Genomic DNA, 21,820 nt, shown 5'->3' with positions numbered 1-21,820 from the left:
AAGACCACTTATAACTAAGTTAGGTGAGTGGCTTAATAGCCTACATACATGTTCTAGACCAGAATCAAATACTCCCTCCTCCTCCTGGATATTTTAATCATTCATGTTAAATGCATAATATAAGTGGCTTAATATATTTATTACTTGTGGATAGAATGAAAACACAAGTCTACAATTCCTGACTCTAGAGTAAGGATGAAGGCAGAAAGGTAGGAAAGGAGGGAGAAAGAAGAAAGGAATACTTGTGTCTGATTATCCCGAGGAGAAGGAGGAGGAGTGATCAAATCAGCAACGTTAAATTCTAAAATGCCAAACACATCTTGGAGCGCTTGTTCTCATAATTTATTAAGGATTTTTAAAAAGATTTTATTTATTTATTCATGAGAGACACAGGGAGAGAGGCAGAGAGGCAGGCAAGGGAGAAGCAGGCTCCATGCAGGGAGCCCGACGTGGGACTCGATCCTGTGTCTCCAGGATCACGGGCTGAGCGGAAGGCGGAGCTGAACCGCTGAGCGCCCCTGGGCTACCCTCATAATTTATTAAATTTGAGAATAACACATTCGCTTTTGGGAGTTATTATTAGATTGGAGGGATATTCAAAATTATAGTGCACACCTTTCTAAGCATTGTTACAGGGTCCTAGCCCTTGCTGCCCTCTGCTTTCTCTTACTATTACTGATTTCTACTGCAAAGGTAGTTTTTTGGGCTGTGATAAAACCATGATAGTCAACCGTAAGACAAAATGGTCCTCTTATCATGAAGTGTAACGTATACAAAGCATTTAAATTGTTAAGATCATGAGAAACAAAGCCAGTTTACATTAAGACTTTCTAATCAGTGCTCCTCTGTGATGCACTAGAATTCCTCTTGGCAACTGCTAGGAGGTAATTATGTTGAAAAAAGGGAAAAAAAGGTGGGGGGAGGGATCCCTGGATGACTCAGCGGTTAAGCATCTGCCTTCGGCCCAGGGTGTGATCCTGGAGTCCCAGAATCGAGTCCCACGTAGGGCTCCCAGTGCATGGAGCCTGCTTCTCCCTTGCCTGCCTCTCTGCCTCTCTCTCTCTCTCTCTGTCTGTCTGTCTGTCTTTCATGAGTAAATAAATCCAATCTTTAAAAAAAAAAAGGAAAGAAAGTACAAAAACACTACACTATGTCGTATCTGCTGAAAATTTTTCCTTTAACTCCAAAAATAAGCTTTGATTCAGGTCGCATTAAATTCAGTTATATTTATATAATGTAGAATTCATGATATATATGCATCTTTCATATATGTTAGATATGTCTATAATTATATGCAATATGTTATGTATATACATGTACATAATATAGTATTACACATAAAAGCTTTCTGTTTAAATCTAAAGAAAGCCTCTACCTAATCTTCTAGAACTTAAAATAAAAATCCTAATAAATTAAAAATGTTAACAAGAGCCAAAGTTTTACAAAACATAAATCAATAGATTGAAGAACATATTCAAAATATCCTTATGCTATCTCATGTTCATGATTTTATTTACTTCACTAAGTGATAACATCTCTTGTAAGGGAGTGTTGGAAATTATCTAAAACAATATGCAAATATTGCGTTATTTGTTTGGTATCTGTTTCTTTTTTTTTTTGTTTTTTTCTTATTTTTTTTTTAATGTTTTTTATTTATTTACGATAGTCATACAGAGAGAGAGAGAGGCAGAGACACAGGCAGAGGGAGAAGCAGGCTCCATGCACCGGGAGCCCGACGTGGGATTCGATCCCGGGTCTCCAGGATCGCGCCCCGGGCCAAAGGCAGGCGCCAAACCGCTGCGCCACCCAGGGATCCCTTGGTATCTGTTTCTACTGCTGCTGTGAAAACTCATCGCTTACTTTTCTAATTTTTTAGAGGCTCATTTTTCTTGGGAGTGCTGAGTTCCGTACTTGTGGTTTGAAAACTTTCAGACACACTGCTTTACATTTATCTTGAGACTGCAGATATCCCATGACTACATCCTTCAATCAAAGCAGTGATTTTTCTTCGCTCTGCTCTCTATCACAATCAAGTTCAGTGAGGATGATCATTGCTATGTCTAACCTGAAAATAACTCATAGAGTCAGGGTGGTTCTCTTTAGTCCATACTTGTACAGTTCAAGCTGCATGTTTACAACATCTGTTATAAACCAATTAATATCAGTTATAATAATATCATGGCTTTCTCCTTTGCCATCTCTATTATGAGTAAGGGGTATGATTATTGGTCACTACTGTTTGCATGGCATCATGTTGGTATCAACTGGACCATCTAGCAACTTTCTGACACACAGAGAAAAAGATAATATGGTAATTCATGTAATGGGATTATTCAAAGTAACTGATTTGAAGATTTCCTTATAATTCTCAGGTTGTCTTCAAGGTACATTTCAAAAGAAAATATTTCTGAATTTACTAATTTACCAGGTGTTGTTAATTAATTTTTCAAAGCTACATTTGCAAAAACTAAGGTCATCAAGAGCCATGAGTTCTAATTTCAGTTTTGCCACCAGCGAGATATAGTAGCTTGAGTAATTAGTTTAACCTCTGGACTTCAGTTTCTTCATTATAAAATGAAATAGGTTGGGTGGATTAGTGTTTTTCAGTCTGTATTTTGAGACTCGTGGAGGGTTAATAATGTCCTCAGGGGCAGGTGGGGAAGGGCAAGAGTGGATAAAACAGCCAAATGAATAGGATTCTAGGCTTCCTTTCCTTGCTTCACTCAGAGCACATCTGCTTTATGCTACTTTATTTCTTTTCACTCCCTAGGGAATTATGTTTGTATGAGGGTTTCTTATTTAAAATTAATAAAAATTGTTAAAACCACTAGAACAAATAATCTACTATTTAAAACAGCTTTGAGTAATAAAAGATGTACAATTTTGTGGCTTTTCTAATGTGCCAGGAAATTTGATTACGATAAAAGGAACTACATATTATCTTTCTATGAAATATTTTATATTTGTAAAGATTTTATTTATTTATTTTTTATTTATTTATTTATTTATTTATTTATTTATTTATTTATTTATTTTTCATTTATTTATTCATTTATTTGACCGAGAGAGCAAGCAGGGGGAAGAGTAGAGGGGGAGAGAGAAAGGAGAGGGAGAGATTCCCAAGTAGACTCCCTACCCAGCACTGGGCAGATTTGGGGCTGGATCTCAAGACCTTGAAATCATGACCTGAGCCAAAACCAAGAGTTGATATGTAACCAACTGAGCCACCCACGTGCCCCCTTTCTGTGAAGTATTTTAGAAAAAGCCTGAAGAGGGGAAAAAAGTGATGCTTAGTTTATGGTGTGCTTGCATTATCATTGTCATTTGACTTTCAGACCAAAAAGTAATTGTCCCAAATATTTACACTATCTATACCAGAACTGCATTCATATTTTGGCATCTTTTTGTTTGTGATAGTCTTTCAGAATACAGTTTTTGTATTCTAAAATATTATATATGTCCTGGGGATAAAGTTTTGGGTAATCGACATTATCTCCAGTTGTCAAGTCAATAAGGAAAGCAGTATTCAAGATATTAGAAATATGTCTGATGACAGATGAGTTATTTTCCCATGGTAGCTATATTATTAGTAAAGAATAAAATTCTAATTCTGGTAGCCTAAGCCCTTTTAGTCTAGCTTAATATTTCTTCTTGAAAAGGGAAAAAAGGAAAGAAGGAAGGCAGGAAGAGTAGAAAGTAGAGAGAGAAGGGGAGAGAGGAAGGAAGGAAGGCAGAAAGAAAGAAGGGATGGAAGGAAGGGAGAAAAGAGGAAAAAAGAAAAGATAAAGGAAAGGAAAAGAGAAAGAAAGGAAGGAAGGAAAGGGAAGGAAAGAAAGAAAGTGTTAAAGGTAAGGAAACCCTTTGGACAGGAAGGCAAATAGTTTACGAAGGTAAGACATTTAAGAAGAGAACTAAATTATAGTGAATTAATTATAATGAAAGAATTAATTATAATGAAAGTGGAAATTTATACTTAAAGCCATTTCCTCATTTAGAAAAAGTACTAGAATACTAATCTGCTTTTCTTATTATTAACAAAAAAAAATCATTGCATGAAAACATGACTAAGTTTCTTACAGTTTTATATTTCCTTTAGAAAGTGTTTTTAAAAGGTCAATATAGTTTGATTTATGCCCTATCAACCTTCACATCTAACATGGCTTTTCATTCTCTTCATATATTACATTTCCCCAAGTTAAAGAAACTGTTTTTCTAAAACAGTTCTGCCTTGAAAGTACCACTCAATTTAACATGTATTTTCATTGCCTTGTTTCAAAATATGTTCAATCAAATTCAGCATTTATAACTTTTTACAGAAATCGTTTTTAAATATTCCATTAACTTTCTGTCAGAATAATACATATTATTTCACTTTAGATTTAAATCACTAAGATAAATCATTTCTGTAGTTGAAGAAATCATATTAATATAGTTTTGTTTGTTCTTAAGAATAAATATTACTGCATTTATCTAATCCTGAGTATCATTATATGCAGTATTTGGCAATCTTTTTGCCTATAGCCAATTTTGTAAATCTTTATATATTAAAATGAATTTAAAAAAATAACATTAAAAGGAAACAGACTATAAGTCAATAGGCAGAGCTTGTTATTCTTACAAAGATTGACTTTATTATGAGTTTTACTTCATTTCTTAAAAATTTCATTAAAGAAAAAAATCTTTGTTATTCTGCCTAGATATGAGTAATGAGTCTGAAAAGAGACCACAATTTGAAAATTTTGTTATTTTTATTCTTCTGGTGTGTATCTAAATTTTTAGGACTCTAAAAGTAAGTTTTACATAGGAAATATTTTTGTAAGAAATTTTGTCACTAAGATTGAATCAAGTATAATGATCTCAGTATGTAAACATTTTTCATGATGGAACTAACCCAATTTTTCTTTTTTTGGAATTTTCAATCCTTATAGAACTTGTTTTTAGTTGAATGTTTATTTGAAGGGTTATTTAAATATATTCTAAAATATAATCTTTCTTGTTGGCAAAATGAGATGATTTAATATCTAAAAAGTTCCTAAACAAAATATTCACTATGGCTATATTATTACCAATTAGTATCATATATATCTTATGTTTTAACATCCATTCTTTTAGTCAAATATAAGACAGTATTCCAAATACTGATGATAAATGAACAAAAAACATTAAGTCCCTGCCTTCTTAGAATTTATATTTTTCATTTATATTTTACAGTAGAAAAAAACACAATAAAATATTTTTAAATATCATAAGTACTAAGTGGAAAATAGAATATGCATATGAGTAACTAATGTACTTTAAAAGTATCAAGAAAGATAAATAGTAATTATGAGAGGAAAGTATACTGTAGGAAATGATCAAGGTTCAGGTAGAATGTGACATTTGTTTTAACCTTGAGAAGACAATAAACTTTGGAAGCTGGATTTGGGGGACGTGAGCAACAGTATTTCACATGGGAAAATGTCAAAGAAGCAGGAATCAGAGACTGAGGAATAGTTCTGACTACCTGAATAATTCACTGGATAAAATAACATTTTAGGGGTGACTGATAGGCTCAGTCTGTTAAGTGTCCAACTCTTGATTTTGGCTCAGGTCATGATATCAGGATCATGAGACTGAACCCCAAGTTGGTTCTGCACTGGGCGTGGAGCCTGCTTAAGATTCTCTTTTGCCCGCTCTCTCTGCCCCTCCCCCCCCAAAAGAACATTTTATTTGAAGTTTACTGGTATCTTCCTGTAAGTCAGATATCAAATGTAGTTCTATACTAAGTACTCATTTAATCCTTACACCCTTATCAATCAGGTACCATTATTTCTGATGTTCCTTAAGATTCAATATACATGATTATAATTACATAGCTAATAATTCATGGAGCCCAGTTCAAATCCTGGCTGGCTATCACCAAGTATCCACAACCTTAAACACTGCAATACATTCTCAGATGTTGTTTTTTTTAAAATGTGTTTATTCTCCATTCCTAAAAAGGATATATTTTACTGGGCATAGACTTTTAGGTTGATAGTTATTTTCTTTCACTCTATTAGGATAATTGTTACTGGGTTCTTACTTCTACTACTGGGAAATAAGGTATCAGCCTTGGCCCTTTGAAGGTAATGTGTAATTATTTCTCGGATGCTTTTAAAATTTACTCTTCATCTTCCTCCCTAGATGAATTTTCTTTATACTTATTCAGCATAGGTCTGGAGAGCTTCCAAAATCTCTGGTTACTCTCTTTCATTATTTTTGGACAATATGGTTTTTGGTAATATGGTTTAAAAATAGTATTCTACCTTTATTATTTAAAATTACTGGAATTAATTAACTTTTTAATATTGAATGGGAAAGCGCTTTGTGCAAAGTGTCTCAATTCAGGAAAATGCTTCTGAATCAAGTAAGCAATGGATTAATAGAAATACTTGAACTCTGGGTTGTCTCTAGTACATATTCATTTCTGCTTTCTTCAAAATTTATATTGTTAATGTTTAATATTTTAAAAATCTATTTCCCTGATTTTTTTTAACATTTCCTTTTCATACAGATTTCATATCTAGAGATCACTGCCGTGGTACCTGACACTTTAATGATAATTATACCATTAAATTGATGATAATTTTCTACCTATTATTAAATCATCAAGAACACCAATAATGATTAGCTTTTAAGGAATGCATGGCTTTAATGGGAAAGATATATGATTGGCTTTTTGACTCACTTGCTAAATTAGTTTCAAATTATTACTGAGATGTCAAAATAAAAACCAGCAGTAAACTTCTGTATTTGTCTTTACAAAAATGATTCGTACCTCTTAGAAAGTGAACAGAGCACCTCATTTGTTCCACAGATTTGTGCATATGTTATCCATCCCTCTCCACTTTAATTTCCATCACTGAGTTGGGTAGTTTCTCCATTTACCCACAGAAGACACTTCCTTTGCTTACTGTAGAATTGCTTTCATTTAAAATAAATATAATTGGGATGCCTGGGTGGCTCAGTCGTTGAGCATCTGTCTTTGGCTCAGGTGGTGATCCCAGGGTCCTAGGATTCAGTCCCGCATCAGGCTCCCTGCAGGGCCCTGCTTCTCCCTCTGCCTATGTCTCTGCCTCTCCCTCTGTGTCTCTCATGAATAAATAAGTAAAATATAAAATAAAATAAATATTATTTTACATCAATTTTCATGTAAGTCCTTTTTCAATGCTTACAAAAAAGGGAAGGAAAAATAATGAGCTAAATACAATCAGTGAAAACTTTCCAAATACAACCAAACTCACTGAGAACATTAACAATGTAGAGGCCACAATGCGTGAGAAAATTACTGCTAAAATCCAGCAAATCATGAGTAGTATTAATGAGTACTCTGGAGAATTAACACATATGTCAAGAATAAAGCCTGGTGTTGACAATGTGGTGGCTCTCATCCTCTGCTTTTCAGCTGCTCACAAGCCATGGCAAACCAATTGGCCCTATTAAACCAGTGGCACTTCTCATATATTTGAATTATTATAACCTAAATGCAAGTACATAGAGCATGAATTTATTTGTTTCTCTGATTAATATGTTGTTGGACTGCAATGTACAAAACAAATTTGCTATCCGCCTGGCAAACATATAGAATCCTTTTGAAATCTGTTTTAGTTGCTTTAGATTTTACATTACCTTTCCTATCATATTTATTCTTTTTCATGTGTTCAACCAACATGTATTAAGTATCTATTAGGTGCCAGACATCTTCAAGAAGCTGGAATGTATTAAAGTAGAACAAGTTCTTTAATCTCAGGGAGCTCCTGCTCCACATATATGTGCGTATAACTATGTAGACTTCTTAACTCTATTTGCAAATGGAGACACTGGGTTGCCTTCATCTAGCACAGCTCTGTCTAATGGAAAAGCAATGAGACCTGTGTGTGTGTTTTAAATTTCCTAGTAGCCACGTTAAAAAAAAGTTAAAGGAACAGGTGAAATCAATTTTAATATGTTCTATTTAACTCTTCATATTCAAATTATTACCATTATAACATGTAAGTAATAAATTATTAGTAAAATGCTTTACATTCTTTTTTTTTGTACTAAATCTTCAAAATTCAATCACATTTCAGTTGATACCAGCCACATATCAATGCTCTATAACCACATGTGGCTAGTTGCTATTATATAGAACAGTGAAGATGAAGAGAACAGCTAACACTGATTTTAGTGCTTTTTATTCCTCTAGATCTAGAATCTCTAAATGTTAAGAGTCCCAATTTTTTTTTTTTTTACAAGAGCCCTATTCTTTGAAAGTATTTTTAGAAGTGCCTGGCTGGCTCAGTCGGTTAAGCTTCTGCTTTAGGCTCAGGTCATTATCCCAGGGATCAAGCCCACATAGGGCTCCATGAATAGGGGGTAGCCTGCTTTTCCCTCTCCCTCTGCCAGCCACTTCCCGTACTGGTTCTCTCTCTCTCTCCCTCTCTCTGTCAAATAAATAAAGATAAATAAAATCTTTTAAAAAAGAAAGTATTTTTAATATATAAATTATTGTTCCACAGTGCTTTAAGATGTTTTCTTTTGTTTGTTCCCAATCCTGGAAAAGTGATTTTACTTTTAATATTTTGAATATTTGTTATAGGCCTATTTTATCTGTTAGAAAAATGGTATACAAAATTTTGTAACTTTAGTTGACCAGCAATACTGTATTGACATAGATTATTTGTAAATAATGCAACAAAACTGTCAGAAGGTTTATTTGTTGTAGTTACATATTTTTTTAACTTATGAGCTGAGTGATGTATTTAGTTAGTTTTATACAATCACTAACCATCATATTACTGATATGATTTTTATATTAAGATATTTAATAAAACCAGTATTGTATTGTGAGCATTATGCATATTTAGTGTTACTGAATTAGATACTAAAGAATACTGTTCACATTGTTTTTAAATTGTGGTAAAAGTAATTTGGGGGAAATATTGATATGCTATAAAAGTTAAAATAGGCAAATATTGACAGAGAGCAACATAGCAAGGAATAATAACTATATTTAATAGCAAGAAATACCCCAAAGGTTGTATAATTTTCATATTCCCTTAGAGCTACCAGTGTGTGTGCTTAACTGGTTGGGAAGGAAGTTTTTGTGAACAAGAATCCAATGACTGCAAAATGAATCCTTGTAAGAACAATTCTACCTGTACTGACCTTTACAACAGCTATCAGTAAGTATTTATCATTTTCTTCATGAAATTACTTGAACTGTTCAGTGTCTTTGGGATAATTCCAAACATTATTTTCACTTTTCACTCATTAGGTAAAATAATGATCTCTAGATGAAGAACCATTTCTTGACTAGATATTGTCAACATTTATATGAAATTTGTGTCAAAAAGTAATAAACACGGGGCCCCTGGGTGGCTCAGTCAGTTGAGCATCTGCCTTTGGCTTAGGTCAGGATCCTGCTCGTAGGATACCTGCTTCTCCCTCTCCCTCTGCCTGCCACTCCCCCTGCTTGTGCTATCTCTCTCTCTCTGTCAAATAAATAAAATATTTTTTTTAAAAAGTAATAAACAAGATTAAACTTGGAAATGCAATGCCCAGATATAGCACATGTTACAAATGCATTTACTTCTTCAAAATGTTCTTTTATCATATCAGTGTTTTGGATCATTCCATGCAAAGAGAGTACCACCATATGACTCCTCTGTGGGTCTGTTGAATTAAAACTTTCACTTTATTACCTAGAGATTATCACAAATTTGGATTACTTTCACCAGAATATTGATACATTTTTACATTAATTAGTCCATACTTTCCATAATCCAGTCGTATTAGTTTTTTTGTTTTATCTTTTTTTTTAAGATTTTATTTATTTATTCATGAGAGACACACAGAGAGAGGCAGAGACACAAGCAGAGGGAGAAGCAGACTCCCTGCAAGGAGCCCAAGGTGGGACTCCATTCTGGGACCCCAGGACCACAGCCTGAGACAAAGGCAGATGCTCAACCACTGAGTCACCCAGGTGTCCCTGTATTAGTTTTTTAGATGAGAAATCTGAAGAAGCTCTTGATAGAAATTCTGAATAGCTACTGCTATTATTCCGAAAGTTTAATAACCAAATATATATTGGTAAAATAGCTTTCATTTTTAACTTGTTTGGTATACTTCAGGTCTCTCAAGTAGATGCAGAACCAGGTATACTGTAATTAGAATGATTTTCTTCTTGTCACAGAAGCAGATTAATTGAATACAAAAATACTTAGATGATTATTTTTTCAGGGATAAATCAAGATGATTTCAGAGCATCCTCTAAAATAACTCATACACTATTTCATCGTATGATTACAATTGATGATTCTGGATATCTCAAGCATGGTTTTGACAAATATTTTGTCAAAAATATTCTCATTTTTGGTGACTGAAATGGGATATAAAATCCAGACTGATCAACACCAGGCAGTTTATTTCATTTAAAGACAATTCTGAGATATCTGGCCATAGTTTAATTTATATTTCAATGACAGTAAAAGAAAAAAAATGAACATTTTTTTATATAGAAAAGCTCACAGTACCAGTAGTTGACATTAGTTTAAAATATATAAAAATCCAAAAATCCAGAACTATTTTTTGTGACACTATCAATTATTGAAATTGATGTCATCACAAATTAATATGCCTTACCATCTATGTATATCTTAAGACAAACAATCAACTTTTGTTGAGCTAGGAAAGAAAAACTTCTCATAGTTGTCTATATTTATTTTTCTTAAATGACTATTAATTATAACCTACCATGTGTAATATACAATGTATATGAAAGATTCTGAAATATGCTTTTTAGGGTTTAGCTTTTTCTATAATTCCTAAGATAATTTGTTTATGCATTTGTGTTCGTGTATACTCAGACTGTCAGTCACCTCTAGACAAACCCCAGCAGAAACATATGCGTGGTTGAAAAAGTTGGGTTAATAACTTATTGCCATAAGGGACAACACACAGTATGTAAATCCATGTGACGTTTCAGTAAAAGGATGTTGGAAAGGACTTAGAGGTTCGAGCTTATGACATATAATTTTGGAGAGGGTTTCAGAAAGTAGGCCTTTGGCCTGGATAAGGAGACCTTCAGGAAGTGGGAAGGATTATCTACATTCATAATAAATCTTACCTAGAAGAAAGGAAGATTGGACAGAGGTGAAAACCAAAGTCTCTAAAGAGACAGCAACCATTTATATCAACCATGGTAGGAGAATGTTTGGCTATTGTTGTGGTTTAGATAATATTCAAGTTTTTGTCTGTATTTAGATATGATTACAGAGTAGGCTTATCTTTGTAATGATAAATCAGGGTCATGGAGTAGTTTTGTCTCATTTTGATGTTCTGTGAAATTATCTGTTTAAATGTTCAGCAGGAGAACACCAAGATCTAGCTGTAAACCTAGTTTGTAGTGCCTGGCCAGCTCCTGGATATCCTTGCTGGTAGTTTTGCTTTCTCTTTCCCAAAATACTGTATCAGATACATGTGTAGAGAAAAATATATGATGTTTGTGTTTATGTGAAATATATCACTTATGTTTCCCATTTATTTGTCCAAAATATATTATTTTCATAATGTGTATCACATAGAACGAGAAGACTCCAATATTAATTTATTATCCAACACAATGCTTTTATTTAGATAATTGCTATTTGATGTAGATATCTTAAATATATAAAACAAAATAAGCAACAAAATTTATAAGGTTTATTTAAAAATATTTTTTAATATTCATGAGACATAATCAGTCTTTAAATAACTCTGACACCACTAATTGTGAACTCTTAATGACTGAAATTTATAAATGTATCAGAAAACTGCCACTTAACACAAACTCTCAGTCATTTTATCATTCCTCAGATTTTTGATAGATTACTGATTTTACTTCCAGATTCTGTTTTACTTTTTTAGAAGTCCAGATGGAGTATGTCTTTCTGATTGTGTTTCTTCTTTGTGATTTTAAAGATTATGTGTTAATATTAATATTATATTAATATTGGCTTCAGCAGGTTGCAAAAATAGAAGGTTCACTAAACGCTGTCAGTGAAGTGAACATAATTTGTATATTACATGTGTTATATATAAACATGATGGCTCACAATTTAGGAATTTCCTTATCAAGGAAATTATTTTTCATAGATTTTTTTAAACATAATTTGCATACTTTATAAGTCACTCTTTGAAAGAGTACAGTTCAGGAGTTTTTAATATATTCAAAGAGAAGTGAAACTATTACACTACCTCATTTTAGAACTTTTAAAAAATTTATTTTTTTTAAGATTTTATTTTTTTAATTATTCATGAGAGACCCAGAGAGAGAGAGGCAGAGACACAGGCAGAGGGAGAAGCAGGCTCCATGAAGGAAGCCGGATGTGGGACTGGATCCCAGGACTCCAGAATCATGCGCTGAGCCCAAAGCAGACGCTTTAACCGCTAAGCCACCCAGGGATCCCTCTAGAACTTTTTTTCCTAAAGATTTTATTTATTTATTCATGAAAGAACACACACAGAAAGAGGCAGAGACCCAGGCAGAGGAAGAAGCAGGCTCCATACAAGAAGCCCTATGCGGGGGGGGATCCCTGGGTGGTGCAGTGGTTTGGCGCCTGCCTTTGGCCCAGGGTGCGATGCTGGAGACCTTGGATCGAATCCCACGTCGGGCTCCCGGTGCATGGAGCCTGCTTCTCCCTCTGCCTGTGTCTCTGCCTCTCTCTCTCTCTCTCTCTCTCTCTCTCTCTCTGTGACTATCATAAATAAATAAAGAAAAAAAAATTAAAAAAAAAAAAAAAAAACAGAAGCCCGATGCGGGAGTCTATCCTGGAATTCTGAGATCACGCCCTGAGCCAAAAAGGAAGATGTTCAACCGCTGAGACACTCAGGCGTCCCGTTTTAGAACATTTTCATATCCACACTCATGAGTGGTCCCCTCCCCCCCCCCCCCCCCGGGCCCTGCTCTCCTACCTTAGGCCTTGAAAACCACTAATTTGTATTTTGTCTCTGTGGATTTACCTGTTCTGCACATTTCACATAAATGGAATCATGCAATATGCGATTTTTTTTGGAGCAACTTACCACACTTGTTATGTTTTCAGGCTTATAGTGTGCCAAGTATCAGTAGTTCATTCCTTTTTATTGCTAAATAATATTACATGTATGGTTATAATGCCTTTGGCCAATCAAGTTCAGTACTGGTCTGTCCTTTGAATGAACCAATTTTGACTTTCATTGTTTTTCTGTCTTTTTTATTCTCTATTCCATTAATCTAATTATCTTCTCCCTTCTGCTTGCTCTGGGTTTAGTTTTTTTTTTTTTTTTTAATTTTTTTTTTATTTACTTAGGATAGAGAGAGAGAGAGAGAGAGGCAGAGACACAGGCAGAGGGAGAAGCAGGCTCAATGCACAGGGAGCCCGACGTGGGATTCGATCCCGGGTCTCCAGGATCGCGCCCTGGGCCAAAGGCAGGCGCCAAACCGCTGTGCCACCCAGGGATCCCATGGGTTTAGTTTTCTTATTCTAGTTTCTTTAGGTGAAGGGTGACATGATTGATTTGAGATCTCTGTTCTTTTTTAATACAGGTGTTTATAGTTGTAAATTTCACTTCAAGCACTCCTTTAGCTACATCTCATTTTTTTTATGGTTTGTATATTCATTTTCATTTATCTCAAAATATTTCCTAGTTTCCCATGTGTTTTATTCTTGACTCATTGGTTATTTGGGAGTGTGTCATTTAATTTTTACTTACTTGTGAATTCCCTATATTTCTTATGATTTCTGCTTGAATTGTAGCAAGAAAACTTATTTTGTGTGAGTTAAATATTTTAAAATTTACTGAGGCATAGGGGCACCTAGGCGGCTCACTTGGTTAAAGCCTTTGACTTTAGCTCAGGTCATGATCCCAGGGTCCTCCAATTGAGCCCCTCATCAGGCTCCTTTAGCAGAGAGCCTGCTTCTCCTTCTCCCTCTTCCCCGCAGCTCATGCTTTGTCTCCCTCTTTCTCAAATAAATAAAGTCTTTAAAAAAACTAAAATTTACTGAGGCATATATTATAACCTAACATAGTTCTATATGTATTTGACAAGAATGTGTATCGACAGTTGTTACGTAAAATGTTCTCTAAGGATCTTTTAAGTCTAGTTGATTTATATGTTGATCAAGTCTTCTACATCCTGCATCTTCTGCCAACTTGTTCTATCCATTATAAAGTCTGCAATTGTTATTGTTGAATTATTTATTAATCCTTTCAATCTGCCCCATTTTATTTCATTTACTTAAGTTAGATCTTAAGGATCTAAGATCTGATTGTTAGATCTTACTGATGGACTTAAATATTTATAAAATGTCCTTCTTTATCCTATTTTTTTTTCTGCACATTTACTTTGCCTGATATTAGTATAGCCGTCTTGGATTTTTCTTAGATTTTTTTTTTATTATGGATGGCATAGTATATATTTTTATTTTTAACCTATTTGTGACTTTGAATATAAAACTTATAGACTGATTTGACTGTTTTTAAAAATCCATTCCATCTATTATCTTTATTAAAATATCTACTTAATTTAAATTTGACTTTACTAATGAATTCAGTTTATTTATTTTTTATTTTTTTAAGATTGTATTTATTTATTCATGAGAGACACAGAGAGAGAGAGGCACAGACACAGGCAGAAGCAGGCTTCATGCAGGGACCCTGATGTGGGCCTCGATTCCAGGTCTCCAGGATCACGCCCTGGGCTGAAGGCAGTGCTAAACCACTGAGCCACCTGGGCTGCCCATGAATTCAGTTTATATATGTGATTTCCTTTTATTTTAAATATGTTTTATCTTTTTTGTTCCTCTGTTATTCCATTATTGCCTTCTCTTGTGTTAGGTTTTTTTCTGGTATTACAATTTAATTTCCCTTTTATTTTTACTATACCTTTTTACTTAGTTTCTTAGTGGTTATCCTATAGATTGTAATTAACATCTTAACTTAAAACAACCTACATAGTATTAATACTGACTTAATTTCAGTAATACACAAAAACTTTGCTCCACCATTGCTTCAATCTCTTCCACCTCCTTTAGGCTATTATTAATTATAAGCCTATCAACACAATTTTATAGTATTGTTTTATGCAGTCTTTTAAATCAGATAGGAAACGAAGAGAGTAGAAAGCAAAAATACCTTTATACTGTCTTTTGTTTTTACCTATATAGTTACCATTACAGTGTTCTTTATTTCTGTGTGTGAATTCAGATTACTGTATAGTATCTTTTCATCTTAAAGTAAAGGATTTTCTTTACTATTTCCTATATATAGGGCAGGTCTGCTGCTGATGAATTCTCTCAGTTCTGTTTTTACTGGGAATGTTTTAATTTCTCCTTTCATTTAAGGGATAGCTTTAAGAGATAGCTTACAGTCTTTTACTTTCAGGACTTAAAGTACCTCTGGACTCATGGTTTCTTATAAGTCAAATCTTAATTGTACTGAGGATCCCTTGTATATAATGAATCATTTTCTTTTAATGCTACCAAAATTCTTTGTCATTTGACAGTTTGACTGTCATGTGATTAGCCTTCTATGTCTGAATTTATTTTACCTGAAGATCATTGAGCTTCATGGAGTATAGATTAATATTTTAATCTACTATCTATATTAATAATTTTCATCAAATTTAGAAAGTTTGGCCTTTATATCTTCAAATATTTATTTATTTTTCTCTCTCTCTTCTGATTCTAGAACTCTCACATGTGTATATTAATGTTCTTCTGGTGTCCCACATGTCTCTGAAACTCTGTTCATTTTTCTTTCTGATCTTCAGGATCAATAATCTTAATTGATTTATAGGATGAGCATTGGGTGTCCTACTATATTTTGGAAAATTGAATTTAAATTTAAATTTTAAAAAAGAAAAAATTGGGATCCCTGGGTGGCGCAGCGGTTTAGTGTCTGCCTTTGGCCCAGGGCGCGATCCTGGAGACCCGGGATCGAATCCCACATTGGGCTCCTGGTACATGGAGCCTGCTTCTCCCTCTGCCTGTGTCTCTGCCTCTCTCTCTTTCCCTCTCTGTGACTATCATAAATAAATCTAAAAAATAAATAAATAAATAAAAAGAAAAAAAAGAGAAAATTTCTTCAATATTATTAGTGGTGGTAGAATTTCTATTCTTGTAACAAAAATAGTATGTCTATTTATGCTAAAAAATAAAATAAAAGTAAATAAAATTCATCTTGAAGAGAAAGTACAAGAACAGTAAAGACAAGGAGGATGGGGATGAGAAAGTGGTGATTCTCTCCTAGTGGCATGTATATAACAATGTGTTGTATATAAAACAGAGTGGTCAGACATAAATAGAGCAGATAGAGCAATAGAATGTAATCAAAGTCCAGAAATGGAGACATTAGCATACGTAAAGTTAGTAGACAAGAAAGGAGGTAAATCCATAGGGCATTGATGGCAATAAATGGTGTGGAGACACTTGTCTATTATTGTGAGAAAATTAAATTAACCTTCAAAAGAAATTCTAGTTGATTTATCTCCAAATGCACTGCTTACTTCTACCAACTTAAATCTAGTGGTATGCCCTCTAGTAACTTTTAATTTTTATTTTTTGTACTCTTAACTCCAGTATTTCTATTGTGGTCTTATTTATAATTCATATCTCTTTATATTATCAAATTGGCAAAACATTAATCTCACATTTAGTTAATTGATTACCTAATTAATTATTGTGAGAGAGTGTGCATGTGCATGCATGCAGGTGAGGGGAGGGGGCAGAGGATGAGGGTGTGTGAGAATCTTAAGCAGGCTCCACACCCACTGTGGAGCATGAAGAGAGGGTCTATCTCAGCACCATGAGATCATGACCTGAGCAGAAATCAAGAGTTGGAAGCTTAACTGAGTAAGCCATCTGAGTGCCCTGCTTTCTTTAATTATTTAGATATGGCTTCTATTTTTCTTTGAATACATTTATTTTAGCTGATTTAATATCTGTGTCAAGTAAGTACAATTTATTTTACTTTTTTAATTTTTTTAGCTTCCTCAGGGGTAGTTTCTACTGATTGCTTCATTTCTATATATGTGTCATACGTTTCTGTCTCTGTATTACTCCTAATTGCTTATGAACACTTGACTTTTAAACAGTATGATGTGGCAAATTTCAAAATCAGATCCTACTTCTTTACAGTTGTTACTGCATTTTTTATTGTTTGTTGTTGTTTCTGCTATTGCTTGTTTAGTCATTTTTCTGAAATAGTTCTATAAATCATTTTCTTTATCACTTGTGGCTATTCAAGTCTCAGCTTGGCTAATCTAGTGGTCAACGAAAGGTTTAACAGAGATTTTCTGTAATTTCCTCAAACTAGTAAGTCTCCTAGCCTTACTGAGGGACTCTGTTTTATCACTCAGCCAGGCATTTTACAGCTCTGTCTCATTCTCCAGTATCTGCTTGCACAGAGGCTCAAGGTCAAAAATAAGAGATTAAGGTCTTTTCATGTCTTTCTTAGATCTGTGCAGACTTTCATGTTGTGTTATCTTCTAATTTCCCAAAAATAGGTCGAGCTTTTCAAAGACCTCGATGGACATCTCATTCCCCACTTTTTACTTTTAAGTATATTGGTCAGCTACTTCTTAGTCTTAACTAGAATCATCATCTCAACAACTACAATTTTAGGCAATTACCACTGAGTGTTATTAATGCCCTTTATATAGGGCTTTTTGAAAAGAATAAGCTTTGAGTCAGGTCAAATAAAAAGTATTCCTGAAAATGGAACTTTTCATACAGTTACTAGACCCATGAAATAATGACATTCCTGGGAAGGTCATTCCTGGATGAGCTCCAAACCTGTCCTGCCCCTCAGTGTATGTTTGGCTGCTGATTTCACAGATGCCATACTCACAGTGCTATTGGTTTTCAAGCCTATTGCAGAGCTGGGGAAAGGGTAATAAGAATACTGCAAGTAACCACTACAACAGTGATTCTGCTTACGAGAGTCAATCATTTTTCTTCAATGACCACTCCTCAGATTTTTGCAAGCCTTTATTTTATTTACAGAGTTCTGAGAAAGTTGATTTGACTATGTTGTCAGTGTTCTTGTTTCTTTTAAGGAAGAGTAGATTTTCAGAAGTCTTTCCTCTACCATTACTAAAGTGATTATACCAAATTATATTTTATATTATTTATATGGGACAGAGAGAGGACAGAGGCAGAGACTGAGAAAGCATAGGTTCTAGAGTCAGCGCATCTCGATATAGGATATCAAGTTTGGTTCTATCCTTAAAGATTAGTGTGAATTGGATTAAGGAATTTTATTTATATCCTTAAGCTTTCAGGGTTGTTTGTTTTTTTTTAATCTAGAAAGTATGAATAAAAATAGTTATACCTTACAGAAATCTGTGGTATAACTATTATTATTCTGTACACAAAGTATTCAGCTCATTTCTTGATGTAAACTCTAAATATCACTAGTTTTTATTATTCTCAACATTTACCCTTTTTTCAAAAATATATGTATGAATTAGACTAGAGCTTCATTTTATAAGTGATGAATCTCATGAACATATTGATATCAATTCATTTCACTTTATATATTTATATGTACAGTAAACGAAGACCACTAAAGACGTTGCATTATTCTTTGTAGCTAAGAAAGTTTACAGTTTAGAGCTCTTGAAAGTTTCTCACAAATTTCACTGAACAAAAATTTCAGGACTCTTAGTAAAAGATACAACGAATATCTTACTTCATTTTGAAGAGTCGGTCCAAAGTAAACTTATCAGAAATTTCAAAGAAGATTCTTAAATTGCTTTTGAAGAAATTCACGTTGCATTCCATAATGAGTGTTTAACATAGCATACATTTTAATAGATCAAATGAAAATTGCATTTCATTGACTATATGCTCATATTTTTGAGATCAAAAATGTTAGGAAAATGAGTACTTGCTGGAATATCAAATCTCTTTAGATGATCTATGTGTTCTAAGTTTCTGAACTTACCTATAAGTGCTCATCTCTAAACAACTGGAGTTAACATAGTTTAATGTTTACACAGTTTCAAGACATTAAAAAGCAAAATGGGCTAGGGATGTAATTTGAATGCTGACTGCAACCTGCCTTCTGCTATTCCTGGCATGGTTTAGAATTTAACTGCCTTCTTTATTTCTGATTTTTCTTCCCCCAAAGCAGAGTCAACAGCTTTAGCTACAGATGGGGCTCTGTATGGCAGTTATTGGACCCAGATGCCACACTCTGGAGCATGTTTTGCCAACAGCATCTGGCTCCTTTGCTGTCTGTGTAATTGGCATCGTGTTGATGCTTTGGCCTGCTTTTCTTATGGACACTACAAAGTAGACTTTCAGACAACATGAAGGTTTGTTCCCAGTTGACCATATGATTTTTTTTTTATTCTTCTCAGTTTACAATTTATATAAATGCATCCTAGATGACTTAAGTTATGAAACACTATATATCAGTCCTTGTCATGTTCCTTATAAGGATGTATTTATAATTTTTTAATGGCTATAACTGAAAAAAATGTCTAAAATTTAATGAGTAGAAGTAAAAATCTATGTTGGCCAATATGTTTTTAACATATTGAGTGAAAATACAAAATTGTGTTGTATTATTAGAGATTTGGGATTTTTTTCCTTTTTAAAACTTTTGTTTTTATTTTATCTTTTTCTGTGTATAGGAGCCCAAACTGCTATATAAAATTAAAATAATTACTAATATAAAAGTAGGTACATAACAGAATTTTAATCCAGGCAATGGCAATACAGTATCTACTTTTAGCAGATGGAAGATTTTTCCCTTACAAAAACCAGAATTTTGAACAAAATATATGTTGGTATGTAGATCCTTTCACCTTCTTTTTGGATAGCTACATGATACTTTATCTTATGGACATAACATTGTGACCACGTAGGCAATTTTTAATCTTTTCCAGTATAAACTATTATTTGGAGAAATTAATTATGTGTGACTCTTTGCATGCATATGTTTGTATATTTGGACAGTAAATTCCTAGAATTGAAAATGCTGGATCAAATTGTGCTGTCTTCAAGATTTAGATAGATTTTGTCAAATTATTTTTTGGGCAGATTCAATATTACATTCACACAAGCATTGATGAGACTATATCTACCAGACAATTCTAGTTTGTGTCATTTTATGCTATAATAAAATCTCTCAGTGAGGCTTTGTATATGCCCATTTCACATATGAGAGAACCAAGACTTGGATATTTTCAGTAACTTAGCAAAGTCTTCGTGTTAGGAAGTGGCAAACCTAAATATCAGACCAAGGTTTGTGTGACTCCAAATTTATGGTTTTAGATGACTTTGAACTGGTCTTGCCTTTAAAATAAAACCATACATATATTGTCACTGCCTACTCCTCAGTTCCCAAGGGAAAGCAGTCATCACCGTAGTTCCAACGAATTTATGAAAGACTAAATAGTTATCTCAATGGAAAAGTTGGAACCTGACATATTTCCAATTTCAACAAAAAAGAATAACTCAGGGAGTAAGTATACTTTCTTTGACTGGTGAATACATCCTATGACCAACTCTAACATTACGAATAGGCTTTAGAATTCACTGATTAAGTAAAATTGCTTTTTGATAACAATAGTAGAAAGGAAGGGAAGAGAAAAATCACTGTATTTTGTAATAAGGCTCTTATGTTATATGTGGCATGGTATTATGTTATTTGAAGATAGTGATAAAGTAAAATCATATTCAAAAACTAGTGTTTGGATAAATGAACTAACTTACTTCATTGAAGCTGAGATGAAAAGTAGGAGAAAAGAGTTTTATCTGGCACCCTGCTATTTTTCAGAATATATCAAGTTCCTGGTTTTTTCCCATCTTCAAAAAGTTCCATATAGACACTTTGTATTAGTTTGCTAGGGCAGTATTTAGTGTTCCTTAGCATCTGTTGTTTCACTGCAGTCTCTGCCTTCATCTTCTCATGGCATTCTTACTGTATCTATGACTCTGTTCATTTCCCCTTTCTGCTAAAACATCAGTCACACTGGATTAAGGCACACCTTAATGAGCTCACTTTAATTTGAATACCTTTGTAAAGACCCTATTTCCTAAGGAGGTCACATTTCCTAAGGAGGTCCTGGAGGTTAGCACTTCAAGATCTTTAGGGGACACAATTCAAATTATAAAACCCTAATGTATTCTGAGTGCAGATATTAAAATATTTTATATAAATGTGGCTATTCAGAATTTTATAATTTAATATAGATATACATAATATCTCTTGAATTTTATTCACAGAGCTGTGTAAGAACATATTTAAAGATCATTTTTATTACTTAAACCAATTGGTAGAAAAAATATTTGAAAAACGTTATTGACTTAGAATAGGTTTGTTTGCTTGTCTTTAACATTTGTTTTAAAAAAAATTGTTGACTTGTTTTATACAAAGCCCTAGAAATTATAAAATTGAAGAAAAATATAGAATAAAACCCAAACAATCCAAATACACAGAAGTGATTCATTAAAAATGAATGGAGAAATACCAGTCATCGCTTGCCTCAGATGTGATGTTGCATGTGAGAAAAATGATTATGACAAGCACAAAATAAAAACTCAGGGTTAGGGGTTTTGCTAATACAATTATTTTTTATTGAACAGTGGGAAAAAAGGAAAGAATGTAAATGTTAATATTCTTTATTGCCATATCTGTATTTTCTTTTTTTCTAAACAGGTTATTAATCAGAATTTCAGGTTGTATTCTTAAAAATAATAATAACAATTTAATCAAGTACATAAGTCCCCTGCATTTTTTTCATTTTTCTATGTAGCCTATCTTCTTTTACTGTTTCCTTTTTCTC

At 33.5% G+C, this 21,820-nt stretch overlaps 1 protein-coding gene across 1 annotated transcript in view; it reads left to right on the top strand.

The window, feature by feature from the left end:
* The window catches only part of EYS (eyes shut homolog), a 1,553,129-nt gene that overhangs the window by 459,850 nt on the left and 1,071,459 nt on the right, over window positions 1–21,820 (top strand). The window contains exon 12 of the mRNA XM_055330595.1: window positions 9,064–9,185. Within this exon, the coding sequence (XP_055186570.1) occupies window positions 9,064–9,185 (122 nt within the window). The remainder of the gene's footprint in view (window positions 1–9,063; window positions 9,186–21,820) is intronic.

This window comes from Nyctereutes procyonoides, unplaced genomic scaffold (genome assembly GCF_905146905.1).
Source record: "Nyctereutes procyonoides isolate TBG_1078 unplaced genomic scaffold, NYPRO_anot_genome, whole genome shotgun sequence".
Taxonomy (NCBI): domain Eukaryota; kingdom Metazoa; phylum Chordata; class Mammalia; order Carnivora; family Canidae; genus Nyctereutes; species Nyctereutes procyonoides.
This window is presented reverse-complemented; position numbering and strand designations above follow the sequence as displayed.